Source organism: Schistocerca gregaria, chromosome 2, assembly GCF_023897955.1.
Source record: "Schistocerca gregaria isolate iqSchGreg1 chromosome 2, iqSchGreg1.2, whole genome shotgun sequence".
Taxonomy (NCBI): domain Eukaryota; kingdom Metazoa; phylum Arthropoda; class Insecta; order Orthoptera; family Acrididae; genus Schistocerca; species Schistocerca gregaria.
Genome location: NC_064921.1, coordinates 947521030 through 947536352, shown reverse-complemented (window position 1 = coordinate 947536352; position 15323 = coordinate 947521030). Strand labels below are relative to the sequence as shown.

The window sequence follows — 15323 nt, the reverse complement described above, 5'->3', positions numbered from 1 at the left end:
TAATTAGAGCACTTTAAATATTATTTACACTCCAGGTTAAAAGTATGGGCATTTATTGTCTGGTTTTAGTATAATAGAAAGATTAACATCTAGTAATTTTGCCCAGATGTGGTACATAATTTAATAAACAGTTGTTTCCATCTACATGCCTTTAAATTTAATTCTTTATGTTTCCTAATTTCATAACCTTGAAAATTCGCTAGTGGCAGCATTAACTTTCAGCAGCCGAAAGATACTAATGAACTCCACAATGAAATTTTTACTCTACAGCAGTGTGTGCACTGACATGAATCTTCCTGGCACATTAAAACTGTACATTAGACTGAGGCTTGAACTTGGCACGTTTGCCTTTCGTGAGAAAGTGCTGTATCAGATGAGCTACCGAAGCACAACTTACGATGATCTGCCAGGAAATTTTGTATCAGCACACTCTGTTGCAGAGTGAAAATTTCATTCTGTAAACTTCCCCAGGCTGTGGTAAGCCATGTCTCGACAATATCATTTCTTCCAGGAATACTACTCTTGCAAGTTCGCAGGAAAGATTCTGTGAAGTTTGGAAGGTAGTTGAGACACTGGTGGCAAAAAGCTGTGAGTACGGCTCGTGAGTTACGGTTCGTTAAATCAGTCGGTAGGGCATTTGCCTGCAAAAGGCAAATGTCCCGAGTTTGAATCACTTTTTGGCACACAGTTTTAATCTGGCAGGATGTTTCAGTACTAAAAAAACTGCTTTCTGCGTGCCCTCTTCCACTTTACATCATTACATAGTTTCTGTTCTGTTACAAAGTCAAAATGGTATGGTAACAGTTTTTTTTTGGGGGGGGGGGGGGGGGGAGTTATAGAAGCCCTGTCCCTGACTTTTTCTTGGCAGTGGTGGTGTTCAGGTGAGAAAACAGTCCATACACTTCATGTAAAGCAGGCCCGCAGCCTCTGTAAATTATTTAAATGCCCAGCATTTTGGTGTAACTGTTTTTATTGAGCAATTGCAGTTTCAATCTATGTGCTATTGTCAAGTATTTTCTTCTTCCTGAAACATTCCTGTTTGTGGAGGTTCTTCATAGAGTCTCTTCCAGTTTTCTCTCTCTTCCCCAACAGCGTGCGGTCCCTCCCATTATAATCCTTTTTGGTTCCCATAACCCTTCAACTGATCTCGTCGTCTTGTTCATGGTCTTCCAGTTGGCCTGCAAAGAGCATTGACGTATAAGGGGAGGCGGTGCTACAGACTTTGGCTATTCATTGATCTGAAGCTGGCACAGCCATGAAAGTAACCCCTAAACATTTGCAGATTGCTGTCGACAATTGCTTCTTGTTGCAACGTTATTAGAAGGAAAGTTGCTACTCACCATATAGCGGATATGCTGAGTCACAGATAGGCACAACAAAAAGACTCACAATTATAGCTTTTGTCTATTAAGGCCTTTGTCAAACAAACACACACACACACACACACACACACACACACACACACACACACACACACACGACTGCAGTCTCAGGCAACTGAAACCACCATTTTTGTATATATATGTGTGTGTGTGTATTGTTGACAAAGGCCTTAATGGCCGAAAGCTAAGCTATAAATGTGAGTCTTTTTCTTGTACCTATCTGCTACTCAGCATCTCCGCCATATGGTGGGTAGCAACTTTCCTTCTCAAAGTATTGTTACAGTCCATCCTGGATTTTCCATTGTTTGATTGCATCTTGATTTCTGCTGTGTCCACACGACAGTTGCTTTAAATAGAAAATATCACAGTGCTTTTGTGAATAACTGTGTGTCAGGAAGGCAATTCCAGATTTTTCTGGCCTTAAAGGCATGTCTGATCCAGTAGTAGGGGGCATTTGGCCTCTTTAATGTAATTTGCTTTTTGTTACAGCTTTTGAATAACCAAAACCTGAAGTGTGTGGTAGGAAGAGGATGCTTTTGTTGTTCAGCATTTTGCTGTGTTTGGATGGTTTGCAATGTTTCTTTCTCACAGCATTCAGCCAGAATGCTCTTAGAATTGTATTGATAGTAAATTTAAAGTCAGATTACCTGGAATAAAACCCCTATAGTAAAAGTAACCAGCACAATTAAAATTCATGTATATAAAAGAAAATATATCACTTGAACAAGTCCACTTGTGAATGAAATGTGGTTCATTATGTGAATGACATGTGGTTCCTTACACTTTAGTCTTTAATCATAATGACTAATATATATGTAAATGATGCAAGCTGGTATCTCTTTTACATCCACCAGAAGCTGATGTTTGGGCTACTACCATGGCAGATATTGACAACTCCCCTTATTCCTCAGACTGCTTTATTGCAGCTCTCCATGCTACTGTGCAAGCTTCATTATCTCCCAGGTATTCATCTCTCGGTCTCCCTCTATGATTTTTACCCTCCACACTGCCTTCCAATACTAAATTGGTGATCCCTTGATGCCTCAGAACATGTCCTACCAACTGATCCCTTCTTCTAGTCAGGTTGTGCCTCAAACTTCTCTTTTCCCCAATTCTATTCAATATCTCCTCATTAGTTATGTGATATACACATCTATTCTTCTGTACCACCACATTTCGAAAACTTCTATTCTCTTCTTGTCCAAACTATTTATCGTCCATGTAGCATCTATTTTTACCAAAATTCACACTTGTTTGGTAAAATATGCATCTATTTTTGTCAAAAATCACATCAGTTTTTTTTTTAGATGATTAGTTGAACAAATTTGAAGTGTTGTCACACTAAATGGCTGGAATATTTGATTTTTTAAAAAAGAGAGAGGAGGAGGAGAAGAAGAAGAAGAAATTGTTTCTTTCCACCCAGTTTAATGTCTACAAAAGCTGGAGATTATTAATTTCTACCTCACATGACAATGCAACAGATAAAACTGACAAGGCTGTTAATGTAGAATTACAACTGAAAGTAATTTCAATTGAACATTAGAGAAAGAATTTCAGCATTGTCAGAAGAAGTGACAGATTTTGTTTTCCAATCACTATAGTGGCGGGTGCTGACGCTATTTTGTGGCTGCTGGCCACAAGCATAAACAAACTAGAATGTTGACCACTGGAGGAGTAGAATGTTGACCACTGGAGGAGAAAGAACATTGCAGAGAGACAAGCCCTGCCTCCTCCTTGCAGGGCAGCGGCCTACACCTGTGTTCCGCTAAAGCAGAAAGATGGGCATACAAAAAATTGTACTTGTAATTGTCCAGACACTGTATACGAATCATGCCTTACCGTTGTTATGTATGCCTTCTTACACTGCTTAACAACAGTTGCCACATGTGTTTGCAGTTTATTCCCAACCAAATTGTTTTCTCAGAATAGTCATAGTTAACTGTTGGGTTTGCTCCGCATGTTGCTGCAACATTCTTGCATGGCTCTCAATTTGTTTCTATAACTTCTGTTTGCAAGCCTCTAAAGATTGGGTAATGGCTGCTTTAGTAGTAGTACTGAATTCTATTTTAAGGGTATCCTGAATATTACTAGTAGATATGACTATTTCGAGCTTAATTTTTGTCTGCCTTCTTTTCACTCATAACTAATTTTGACGACAAAAGGCCGTATAACATGCTTGTTTGAGTCTCAAGTTGTTTACTTTTTGTAGGTTTTAGTTTGGCAGTGAACGAGAATGTTCCTGTACCTCGCTCACTGATGTTGCTTCGGTAATCTTTTCTACATTGGATACTTCCAGTTTAGATGTTTCCCCGTACTCATGAATTTGTTTTTGTGTTAGTATTAGCATACTTGATTGTATGTTGTTGCTTAACTCAGACTACTTGGACTATTATAGAAACACTGTTAATGTAACACTAATGCTTTTAATACTGTTTGATGAATTTGTGCCACTACATTGGGGGCCAGATGTAAGGGGTATGTGTGAGAGGGAGGGGGGGTTGCATGTGTATTTTGATGTGTTGACTGCTGGCAGAACTAACAATAGGCTTACCTGTGTGCATGGGGGCCCGTTATTCAGTTCCAGAACTGCTCCCATTCCCTGGTAGCATTGCTAAATTCACCAGCTGCTGAATAATGTAGAACTATTTGTAAACATGGCCACAGATACTATTGTTACTCATTCAGCCATTGTAAAGATTACTCCAAAGAAGGTAAATGCCCATTCTCACTTTGAGATACTGAATTTCCCTTTACCAGGGGTTTGACATTAATGAATCTCATATCTATGACTGTATAATCTTAAAGTTCATCAGCCACTGTAAACATCACTCTTAAATATTACCAGTGTTGTCAATATATCACATCAGACTCACTTCGACTCTCGATGTATATTTTCCTCCAGCCAGATATCCAATAAACATAAGTTACCTGGAGACATAGGATATCCCAGAGGATTCACAAAATCACACGTTCTGTCATTTCAGTTTCTATAATCTTCGTTTGGTGAATTAATATTTCATGAGTGTTACATCTGTTGTCTTCCTGAGTAACCGATAACAGTGATCATGTTTGACAGCTAGAGCATATATAATTATTCCATGAAAAATACACTTGTCTTCTCCAGTTAGATATTGCGTTTCTTTGGCACTTTGTGCCCACACAGTTATTGTTAGGGACCAGAAAACTCACATTTTGTGATATTTGTGGAATAGATGCAAATTCTGCCTTGAATTGCAATAACACAAAGTTACTTAAAATTGAAATAGCTTTATTTTCTATATGTAAATATTGAACATGTAACCAGTTTTCGGTTACTGGTGTTTTATATCATCTGGCAACACTGAGTTTGGAAAGATAATGCACATAAGAACCTATTTGCAAAATAAAGTGTGTGTGAATGCAATGATGCAGCAATGTGCACAGTGATCTGGCACCATGCCAATTGTGGATGGTTGAATGCTCTATTTAATTTAGTAGTACTCAGCCACAGGGTCTAGCATTTTACAACAAAGAAATATGTACATTTGTTTTTTAGCCAAAGCTAAACCTTCAACATGGCAAATTAGGTGGTGGTTGTTTAGAACTGTGGTCACACTGAATACTGCTAGAGGTCAGGCCTGAACTACTTCATTAACAGTAATCTGCTAACCTCAACAGGCAATCCCCAAATGTCTTGTGTAGTGTTTTGCTCGTGGTTTTCTTTCTTTATTTTGAAAAAAGTGAAGCGACTACTCCTGTCAACCATGGGTTTCAATTTCCACCCTTACAACACCAAAAGAGATCGACGATCCCTGTAACAATGTTCAGTCCTGCTGTAGGCTGCTGCCCTGCTAAAGGAAACTGGGGCTTGTTTCCGTGCACATCTCCTCTCCCATCTAGCGATTAAAATTCTAGTTTGTCTACACTCATAGCTATCTGCCACTATAACCAATAGCGCCTGCACTCTGCAGCATAGCAACTGGAAAATGTATCTGTAATTTTTTTCGTCTGTGCTGAAAAACAGAATTACCACATGCTTGGTTCGACTTCCGTGCTAAGTATCTTGTCAGTTTAGTTTGTACAGTTGTCAAGCATGAGTTGCACAGGTATGAAAGTCTACTTATCTTTCCCACCTAATTCGATGATTACAAAATCTGCAACGTCCAAAAACACTTTAATTTGGTGACACATTCAGTTCATTTGCGGGAAAATGCTGCTGCTTTTTAACAAATCCATCATTCTTGAAAACTTAAATACTGCCAAACCAAGAAAATGAAAGCCATTTTGGAACAAAAAGGTGTGAAATTTTTGCAAAAGCAAACAGTCCGGTCAAAAAGTTCCCATTTGGCACACAGTCAGTCACAGTCGTCTTCATCCGTGCAGCATGATAACCTTTTGTATTAGTGCATCTAATCATTTACAAACTCAAAAAAATAGAAATAGATGTGAATTTTACAAAAAAGTAAATGCAAATTTTGTCACAAGTAGATACATTTCCCTTTCCCTAGTTATTAATGATGCCGCATATAGTAGAAACATGCGACACTAAAAGGAACATGTGTCAAAAAAAGGACATCGCACAGTGTGTAATGTTTGTGAACAATATGTGAAAGGCAATGCCTTTTCAGCATCATTGCGTCTCAGTAACAGTTTTCTTTCTCTCACTTAACATTGTTTCATTAAGTATGATGGGAAATTATGATAATGAAAATCCGGGTGAAAATTAACATTTGGGATGTGAACGGCCCGATAAAACATGTTGTAACAAGCACAAAACTGTTGATTCTAGGAACGTAGAAGTGGGGTTACACTGTGCATACTGCTCTTTGCATACTATGTGTTACCTTGATGTTTTTTTTATTTGTTTATACATGCTTTATAATTGCATATAGATCAGAATTGCTGTAGCATAATAAAAACAATTAAAGCTAAAAGCAGAAGTTATTTATAGTGTCCATACATTTTGACTTGTGGTAAGATTATCTTCTGTTTTGGGGAGTATTACTCAATAAGTGCATCACAGAATCTTTTAAGCCTTGTTTACACATGAGTGAGTGGACGTGAACACAAGCAAACTGGGATTTTCAGAATCTGTTTACTACTAGTCACTGTTGTTACATTTTACATCTTGGCAAATGTTTGCATTTGAGTGAACAGAAGAGAATGTGAGAGAATGAGCACTGAAGCATGCAGATGGTGCATTACCAGTTCTCTCTCCTTTCCCATTTCCAATGTAAAGTGAACGGCACAAGGGTTTTACTCTATACAGTACTAGTCACTCATGATCCCAGTATAAGCTTCTTTTGATGATTTCCTGAAAGGCTGACAATCAGCAGAATATGAATGTGAACCAAATGTTGTTACTTGCCCATCTACCATTTATACCAGAGAGAATGCTCATTCATTTGTGTTCAGTAGGGTATAATTATTTTCTGCTCTTCGCCAGATTGGAGAGAATAAAGCAGAATGGGTACCCCCATCTACTTAGAAGATCTGCAAAGAACCCTTTTTTTCTAAAATGTCATGAATTTCTTTCAAAAAGTATCCTGCTTTTTGGCTGTAATTTCATGGTGAATGAATGAAGTTTTTCTGAGAATTTGATTAAAAATGTCCTTCAACTAAATATTTTGACCTTGAAGATATTGTCTTAAATTACTCACCACACCACCTCATGTGGTGGATAACTTCACTGTTCATGATGTGGGGATGTACAGTTGTCTCTGTAGTGATGATCTTGTTCCACCTGATATACTAGTATTTGTAGTAGCAACAATTTTAGTAAGTATTCAATAATCTTGTGATTCTGTCATACTGTCCCATCAGGTAAAAGTACCAAGTTCTCTTTGTGGGTCTGTGGAGGAAAATCCACAATTGAAAATTAGAAGATTTTGTTAAAAGATAACAAATGTTTTATAACTTAGTCATCGCTAGCTGACCGTGTTGTGTGAAAATTTGGTAACCATAAAGTTGCTGGTGCATTATTCCATGCCAAGTGATCTAGGGCTACCCACATGACCATTACAAATTTTGATGAAATTTTGTATTCACAATGTTCCCAATAAACTAATTCAATACTTCTGGATATAGCCTTTGTTTAGCCCCATAGCGTGGCTATCAACAATGCACCTATGGGTTGCTATACATTGCATTATAATCAAAGCAAACACCTCTAAAATCATCTACAAATGATTTAGTAGAAGAAGTCATCCACATTTCGTCAGTATGACTTAATGTACGTGTTTGAGAATTATATGTTTCATAATTAGTACCTATAGTAATTCTAGTTGTCATCTGAATTACAAATGAATTTCCTTCTGTAGGAGTATTATTTTGTACAGGATTAATACCTAAACTGAAACTAGGTATTTGACATCCTTGATGAATTTCATTTAATTTACCTATTTCCTGACCTTTTTCAGTACACTGGTCATACACAAATAATGTTGTATTATTAGATATTGGTTTTAATTTTTCATTTTCTTCTTGCATTGCAAAACCAGATGTACTTACATTTTTCATTACAGTTGAAAAAGCAGGTCTATTCGTTGAACCTAACATATATGTATCATCTGCTAAACCAACACCATGAGCATGCCGTGCTGTTTTAATTATACCTATTTGTGGCTTGTAATTCCATGAAAAAATTTCTGAATTATCAACTGCCCGACTTGCTATACCTTGTGAATATATTTTATTTAATAATACTGGTCATCTTTACTTCATTTTGTATACACCACTTTTTTTCCTGAACCATTATTATCAAAGGGTATAATCCATGAATCATAATTAGGCCAATTACATACTACTGCTTTACAATAAGGATAATCGTTATATCCATCTCTCCACATAATTTTTTATACATCTTTCTTTCCCTTAATACCACTAATTAACATTGGATTAGTAGATGTGCTACTTATTTCAATTATTTCATGAGCAACAGTTAAATTTCCACCTTTATTATAAATAATAAATGGTACATGTGTTATAGATCCTGATCCACTTAATGTACTACTTGTAGAAAATGAAGCTTTTAACCCAACAGGAATTAAATCAATAGATATAGATTTAAAATAACAATAATCAGGTAAACTATGAAATTGAGCTTTAGATAAAAATTGACTTAATTGATTAGAATACCATTGAGCTGCAGACGTTACATAATGTTTACCATAAATATTACCTGAGCATCTTTATTATCTTGCCAGCTGTGTCCATAGCCCCATACTTTGAACAAATGAGTATTAATAAAATGTATATCACCATTTTTAATAGCATCTACACTTTTCCACATAAAAAACTTTGACTGATCCACACTATTAACACCACCATCAGTACCACTGTCACTATTTACAGAACGAATTTGTGCAGAATATTCTTCAGCCATTTCTATTTCGTTACCTGAAGTTTCCTCACGTGGTTGCTTATGTTCTGCTGAATCAGGCCGAAGATCTTCTTCAGCTTTCCGTTTTATTCCAAAATGTTTATCTGTTTCCTCAATAGGTGGAGTGTTTAATTCGCTACTATCAGGCGCTTCTTGAATAACATCTTGTGGCTCTTGTGGTTCGTCATCTAAATTAGAAAACAAATCAACAATGGCGCCAAGCATCTCATCTGTATCAGCAGCAGCACGTGTCGCAGATGTAGCTGCTCTTGAAGCATAAATTCTTCTTATTGCAGCCCACAGTAAAGAACGAGTTGCACCTGTCTTTTTGTCCTTCCATGTTTTCGACTTAGGCATTATGTTTCCATTGTCACTGCAATACAACTGAACATCTGCTGTCTACTGCAGTCCTTCTATACCTATATCTGTTTAGACAGCCTTGACTGATCACTTGCCAAAAGCAACCAATGACACCCTCACCCACCCCTACCCCCCACCATACCACCCCCACCCCCTGCGGTTTCTGATGTCAGCAAGTGCGCTTTGCGCGTTCTTCGAACACTTGCTGACGTCAAACTCTTTGCCTTTACAAATGTCTGTGTGTCTGTGTGTGTGTGTGTGTGTGTGTGTGTGTGTGTGTGTGTGTGTGTGTGTGTGTGTGTGTGTGTGTGTACACCTGTCCTTTTTTCCACCTAAGGTAAGTCTTTCCGCTCCCGGGATTGGAATGATTCCTTACCCTCTTCCTTAAAACCCACATCCTTTCGTCTTTCCCTCTCCTTCCATCTTTCTTGATGAAGCAACCATTGGTTGCGAAAGCTTGAATTTTGTGTGTGTGTTTGTGTGTCTATCAACATGCCAACCACCTACCCCATCAAGAACAGTCCAGGCTGAGTAAGGCCACTGCAACTCAGACAAAACTTGGTGTTTTAGCATTTTCTTGCCAAATCGTCAATACACTCAGAAGCAGTCTGGTGCCAGTCTTTCATTTGGATGCTACTTCGGTGACTTGCATGATAACAGGATCATTGTTGATTTTTCTCCAACCATTCTGTTGTTTTGTTGGAGGAAGACAGCATGTCTACTGAAAACTATTGTTTATATTAAAAACAAAGATTCCAAGCCTTAACAAGCGGGAAAGCGCCGGCAGACAGGCACAATGAACAAAACACACACACACACACACACACACACACACAGAATTACTAGCTTTCGCAACCGATGGTTGCTTCTTCAGGAAGGAGAGGGAAAGACGAAAGAATGTGGGTTTTAAGGGAGAGGGTAAGGAGTCATTCCAATCCCGGGAGCGGAAAGACTTCCCTTAGGGGAAGACTTTCCTTACTCTTTGCCTTTAAATATGTCTGCTTGTGTCTGTGTGGATGGGTGTGTGTGTGTGTGTGTGTGTGTGTGTGTGTGTGTGTGTGTGCGAGTGTACACCTGTCCATTTTTTCCCCTAAGGGAAGTCTTTCCGCTCCCGGGATTGGAATGACTCCTTACCCTCTCCCTTAAAACCCACATCCTTTCGTCTTTCCCTCTCCTTCCTGAAGAAGCAACCATCGGTTGCGAAAGCTAGTAATTCTGTGTGTGTGTTTGTGTGTTTTGTTCATTGTGCCTGTCTGCCGGCGCTTCCCCGCTTGGTAAGTCTTGGAATCTTTGTTTTTAATATAATTTTCCCATGTGGAAGTTTCTTTCTATTTTATTTACATCATCATTATAATGAAAACTATTGTTTATACAACAACTTATGTGCCACTGTCTGCTGCCACTTGGTAACTCAATTTTTTTCCCTGTTGTTTTCAAATGAGTTCACTTCCAGGATGCCAGTTAACCCAACAGTTTTATTGCTAAATTATGGAATCACCAGTGTTAATTATGGAGCATAGCTGGAGGAATAGTTGGGTGCAAAAACATTGCATTCCATGTATGTGCTGTCCAACTGACTCGCATTTGCCAGCTTGTGGTACATCTGTAATAACTTAAAACATGTTAAAAATAAAAAAGAAAGTAAGTTGCAGTTTCTCGTGAAGGAGCTGTTTTATGGGTCACCATGGATATTGATTTGGAAATTACCATCTACTATATAAATTTTCTGCAACTTTGTTACAATTATTGCTATAATTAATTTTTATTTATTTATTTTTACGTTGACTGAAGCAGCGAGTGAAAATTTGTACCAATGTCACGAATCAAACCTGGGTCTCCTGCTTATCAAAATTGTATCTGTATGAGGACAGTAAAGTTTCTGAAATCATGTTATTTCATTAATTTTTATTTTTAATGCACCACATATTGTGGAAACATGAATTTTTCTTTCAAATTCCTTGGCCAAAATGTTTACTAATTGGGTATGTTTGTAGGTCTTGACAGAGGAGAGTGCTCAGATGCAGACCTGCAGAAGGCCAAATCCATGGTTCCCAAAGCCTTGGAAAATTACGTTGTCCGTGAGTATTAGCTGTTTGTGTTGCTTCAAAGTTGTACCTTTATATATGCGTGAAAATTTCACACACATTCCTACTTCATAATCCTTTTTAGGATAATACCTGCAACATTAAAACAACCCCCTCCTCCTCCTCCTCCTCCTCCTCCTCCTCCTCCTCCTGTGTTATCTCATAACTGACTTGACACTTATTGTTGCTTTCATTGTTTGGACTTATTGTTTGTCCTGAGATGTTATTTTTCTGCAAATTATATGGCCTGGTAATTACACAAATACATAATTTTTTCCCCACTCTTTCAGTATAACTGTATTAAAGCATACTTTTCTTCTCCTGTGCCAACAATTTTCTTCTGGTGCTAGAAGAATGGCTGACAGGTACTATAGATATTAACAATAACATCTTTCTTGTCAAGCAGTCTGTTTTTACAGGCTCAGGTACAATAGGTCAGGAAAAGACACAAGTTGCATGCTTCAGATTTGTTACGTTTGTGTTGACATTATTTAACCAGGGATCATTTTCATTGCCAAACGTGATGAATGAAATGAGCTAAGAATTACTGAAAAAAACACAGTAATTTGACAACACACAGGACTAAATTACGTATTCTTATCTTGGATACAGGCACCTATCTCAGCAGCCGCAAACAGTTCACTGTGCAGTTGCTAAATCTGTGCAACTTCTGAATTCTTAAAAGTTTCATTATAGGTTGCACAAAATATATGTATCGTTATTAACTCTAGACAATGTTGAATTTTAGTTCCAGTGCAGTAGTGAAGCTTACAGATAGTACTCGATCTCACTGATCTTGTTGTAGGCACTGCTGTGACTGTTCATCTGTTTTGAACACTTAAAATTTGTGTTGAATTAAATCAAAGTAACAAACACGGTTTTTGTTTATTCGTGTCAGAAGCATTTACAATGTGTAAAATATGTACTTGTCGAAAAAGATGATGTAACTTACCAAACGAAAGTGTTGCCATGTTGATAGACACACAAACACACATACAAAATTCAAGCTTTCGCAACCAACTGTTGCTTCATCAGGAAAGAGGGGAGGAGAGGGAAATACGAAAGGATGTGGGTTTTAAGAGAGAGGGTAAGGAGTCATTCCAATCCCGGGAGCAGAAAGACTTACCTTAGGGAGAAAAAAAGGACACACACACACACACACACACACACACACACACACACACACACACACACACACACACACCCATCCGCACTTATGTATGTGTGCGAGTGTATACCGGTCCTTTTTTTTCCCCCTAAGGTAAGTCTTTCTGCTCCCGGGATTGGAATGACTCCTTACCCTCTCCCTTAAAATCCACATCCTTTCGTCTTTGCCTCTCCTTCCCTGTTTCCTGATGAAGCAAGCGTTGGTTGCAAAAGCTTGAATTTAGTGCATGTGTTTTTGTTTGTGTGTCTATCAACATGCCAACACTTTGGTTTGGTAAGTTAAATCATCTTTGTTTTTAGATATATTTTTCCCCACATGGAATGTTTCTCTATATATAATAAAGACAATTATTTACACTTTTTCCGCCCAAAAGTTAGCGACCTCTATTGCATTTGGCATTGCGTGTAGCAGTCTTCTGTTGTGCATGTTGCTGGACATTGGATACACTGGAGCAGGTGGAAGGTCGTCTGCGACAAACATGGTTATACTCAGCCATTTCTGCTGCCAGCTGTGGTAGTATACATAAGAAAACAAATTTACACTCTCCCTCCTCCTCCGTCCGCAGCTCGTGGTCTAGTGCCTAGCATTGCTGCCTCTGGATGTCAGGATCTCGGGTTCGATTCCCAGCCGGGTTGAAGATTTTCTCTGCTTGGGGACTGGGCGTTTGTGTGTCATCATCATAATTTGTGATAGTGGCTTAATTGGACTGTTAAAAATTGGGACTTTGTACAGGCGTTGGTGATCGCGCAGTTGAGCGTCCCACAAACCAAACACCATCTCTCTCTCTCTCTCTCTCTCTCTCTCTCTCTCTCTCTCTGTGTGTGTGTGTGTGTGTGTGTGTGTGTGTGTGTGTGTGTGTCATAGGGTTAGGGTTGCCACTTTTCTCTGAGCAAATAAAGTGTATTGGTTGTTACAGGTAGGGAAAATTACTTCATATCTTAAAGTATTATTTAATTTGCTTAATTTTCAATGCAGAGCATCTTTGCACTCTACATTTAAGATAAATAAATAACTCATTTTTTGTCAAGTTTGTGTGTGCTTTAACTCTTTCGTCCTGCCACTTAATACTCACCAGAATAGAAACTCACTCTCTGTGAATACTGAAGTAGTGGGAATCGATGATAGAAATGAAATTAATTTTTTGCAGATTTGTAAAGTCATACTTTATCTTATTAAATATTTGTTGTCATTTGTGTGCAGTGGGTAAATCCGCAAAATTTCAGAAATATATAATTGACCATAATTTGTTTAATAATGAAATTTACTTGGAAAAAATCATTCATATTTAAATTCAAATTTTACAGCTTTAAATTTTTAATCATGCTAACAGAAAGTGAAATTCAACATCGTTTTTTAAGTTTATATTTCTTGGTGCTGCAAATAAACTGTTTGTGTCCCTCAAACGAACCTTTTATTTACATACTCTAAAGGTTTGTCAGCAAATTTATAAAACAGATCTGTGAATTTCCTAGCCAGTTCATGTAAAAACAACTTGTATCATGTTGAACAAAGAGATCTTACTTTCATTTTATTGGTTGTGTATAAGATTCTCCAAGATGATATACACATTCGAAATTCTTATGCAGTTGCCTCTCAAGCATTTTATAGTTTTAATAAATAGGGTTAATTTAGCTACAAAAATTCAAGTAAATGTCAGTCAAGACCTTGTCAGTGTTAAGCATGAATAAATTTTGCAAAGTCACAGAACAAATTCCTTCGAAGCTTACAAAATAATGCCGATTGCTTTCTAATTTAATAATATACCTATGCAGGGTAAAGGAGAGGGCTATTTTGTTCCCATATGGTGTTTCACTTCATGGAACTTGCCACCCACAGATTCTATAATTTTTTACAATTTTGCTCTTTTTACAGCAGAGTGGAATTCAGTATAAATTTTCAAAACTACAATGCCTGTGTTGTAAGACAATAATGTTGTAGCATGTCTCACACAGTTATAGGCACTGCAGATGAATGACAATTTCCCTTCATCAAATCTGGTACCAAATCTGTCACATTTGTAAATAAAGAATGGTTTATGCCAAAATTAGTTGCTTTGTTGTCAGCATTAACTCGAGTACATTATGAAAAGGTAACTTGTATTTTTCAACATGCCATCAGCAGACTTGCCACTCATCATCATCATCATCAACAACAACAACAACAACAACAACAACAACCACAACCAATTCAGTCACTTGTTGATGCGGCATCTTGAAGTTGGTGTCCAACATAGGATTCCATTTTGACCAAAACTGAGTAACTTATTTTAAAAGCAATTTTTGGCTGTAAAATATTATACCACTAATGGATACAGTTTTATGTCTTTCTTGTTAGAAGTATCAGTTTGCGAGCAGTAAATTAAAACAGGCCAATGATGGAAAAACCTTTTTTTGCTGAAAATATCGTATTCTTATGTTTTCAAGGGTGGGAAATCCAAATATGATACTTAAGTTGTATCACCCACTATTTTTTTCACATTTTACAGATAAATTTATTAAATTAAGAAATTATTGTAAAAGAATTCAACAGCTGTTATACAGTTAAAATAATTTAAAAAGGAGGTGTAATGAATCTAGATGACGTTGCGTTGGTAGCACTGCTGAAAAACATTCGCTGGCAAAAAAAGATCAAATCTGTTTTTGTGTTAACAGATGGTGTTTTCTTTACTATCAACCTAACCTCACTCTCCCATTTCCTGCACATGTGCTCAGTACCGTGTCTACTCATGGTTTGTAAAAACTCTGCTGACAGTTTTTGCTATATTTGTGATTAAAAAACACCAAAGAAACATTACAGACTTTGTGAAAAAGGTTTATCTATCATACTTTGTATCTAAACTTGGTGATCAAGATAAATCTTGGGCACCGCATAAGGTATGTTATGTGAGTGTTGAAGATATGAGAAAATGGTCCAAAAGGAGAAAAAAGCCTTCAGATTTGCAGTTCCTATGGTGTAGGGAGCCAAGAAAT

General features: G+C 37.4%; 1 protein-coding gene across 1 annotated transcript in view; it reads left to right on the top strand.

Annotated features, from left to right (window-relative positions):
• The window catches only part of LOC126335409 (transcription factor Dp-1-like), a 172459-nt gene that overhangs the window by 151155 nt on the left and 5981 nt on the right, over positions 1-15323 (top strand). The window contains exon 10 of the mRNA XM_049998677.1: positions 11097-11180. Coding sequence (XP_049854634.1) covers positions 11097-11180 — 84 coding nt within the window. The remainder of the gene's footprint in view (positions 1-11096; positions 11181-15323) is intronic.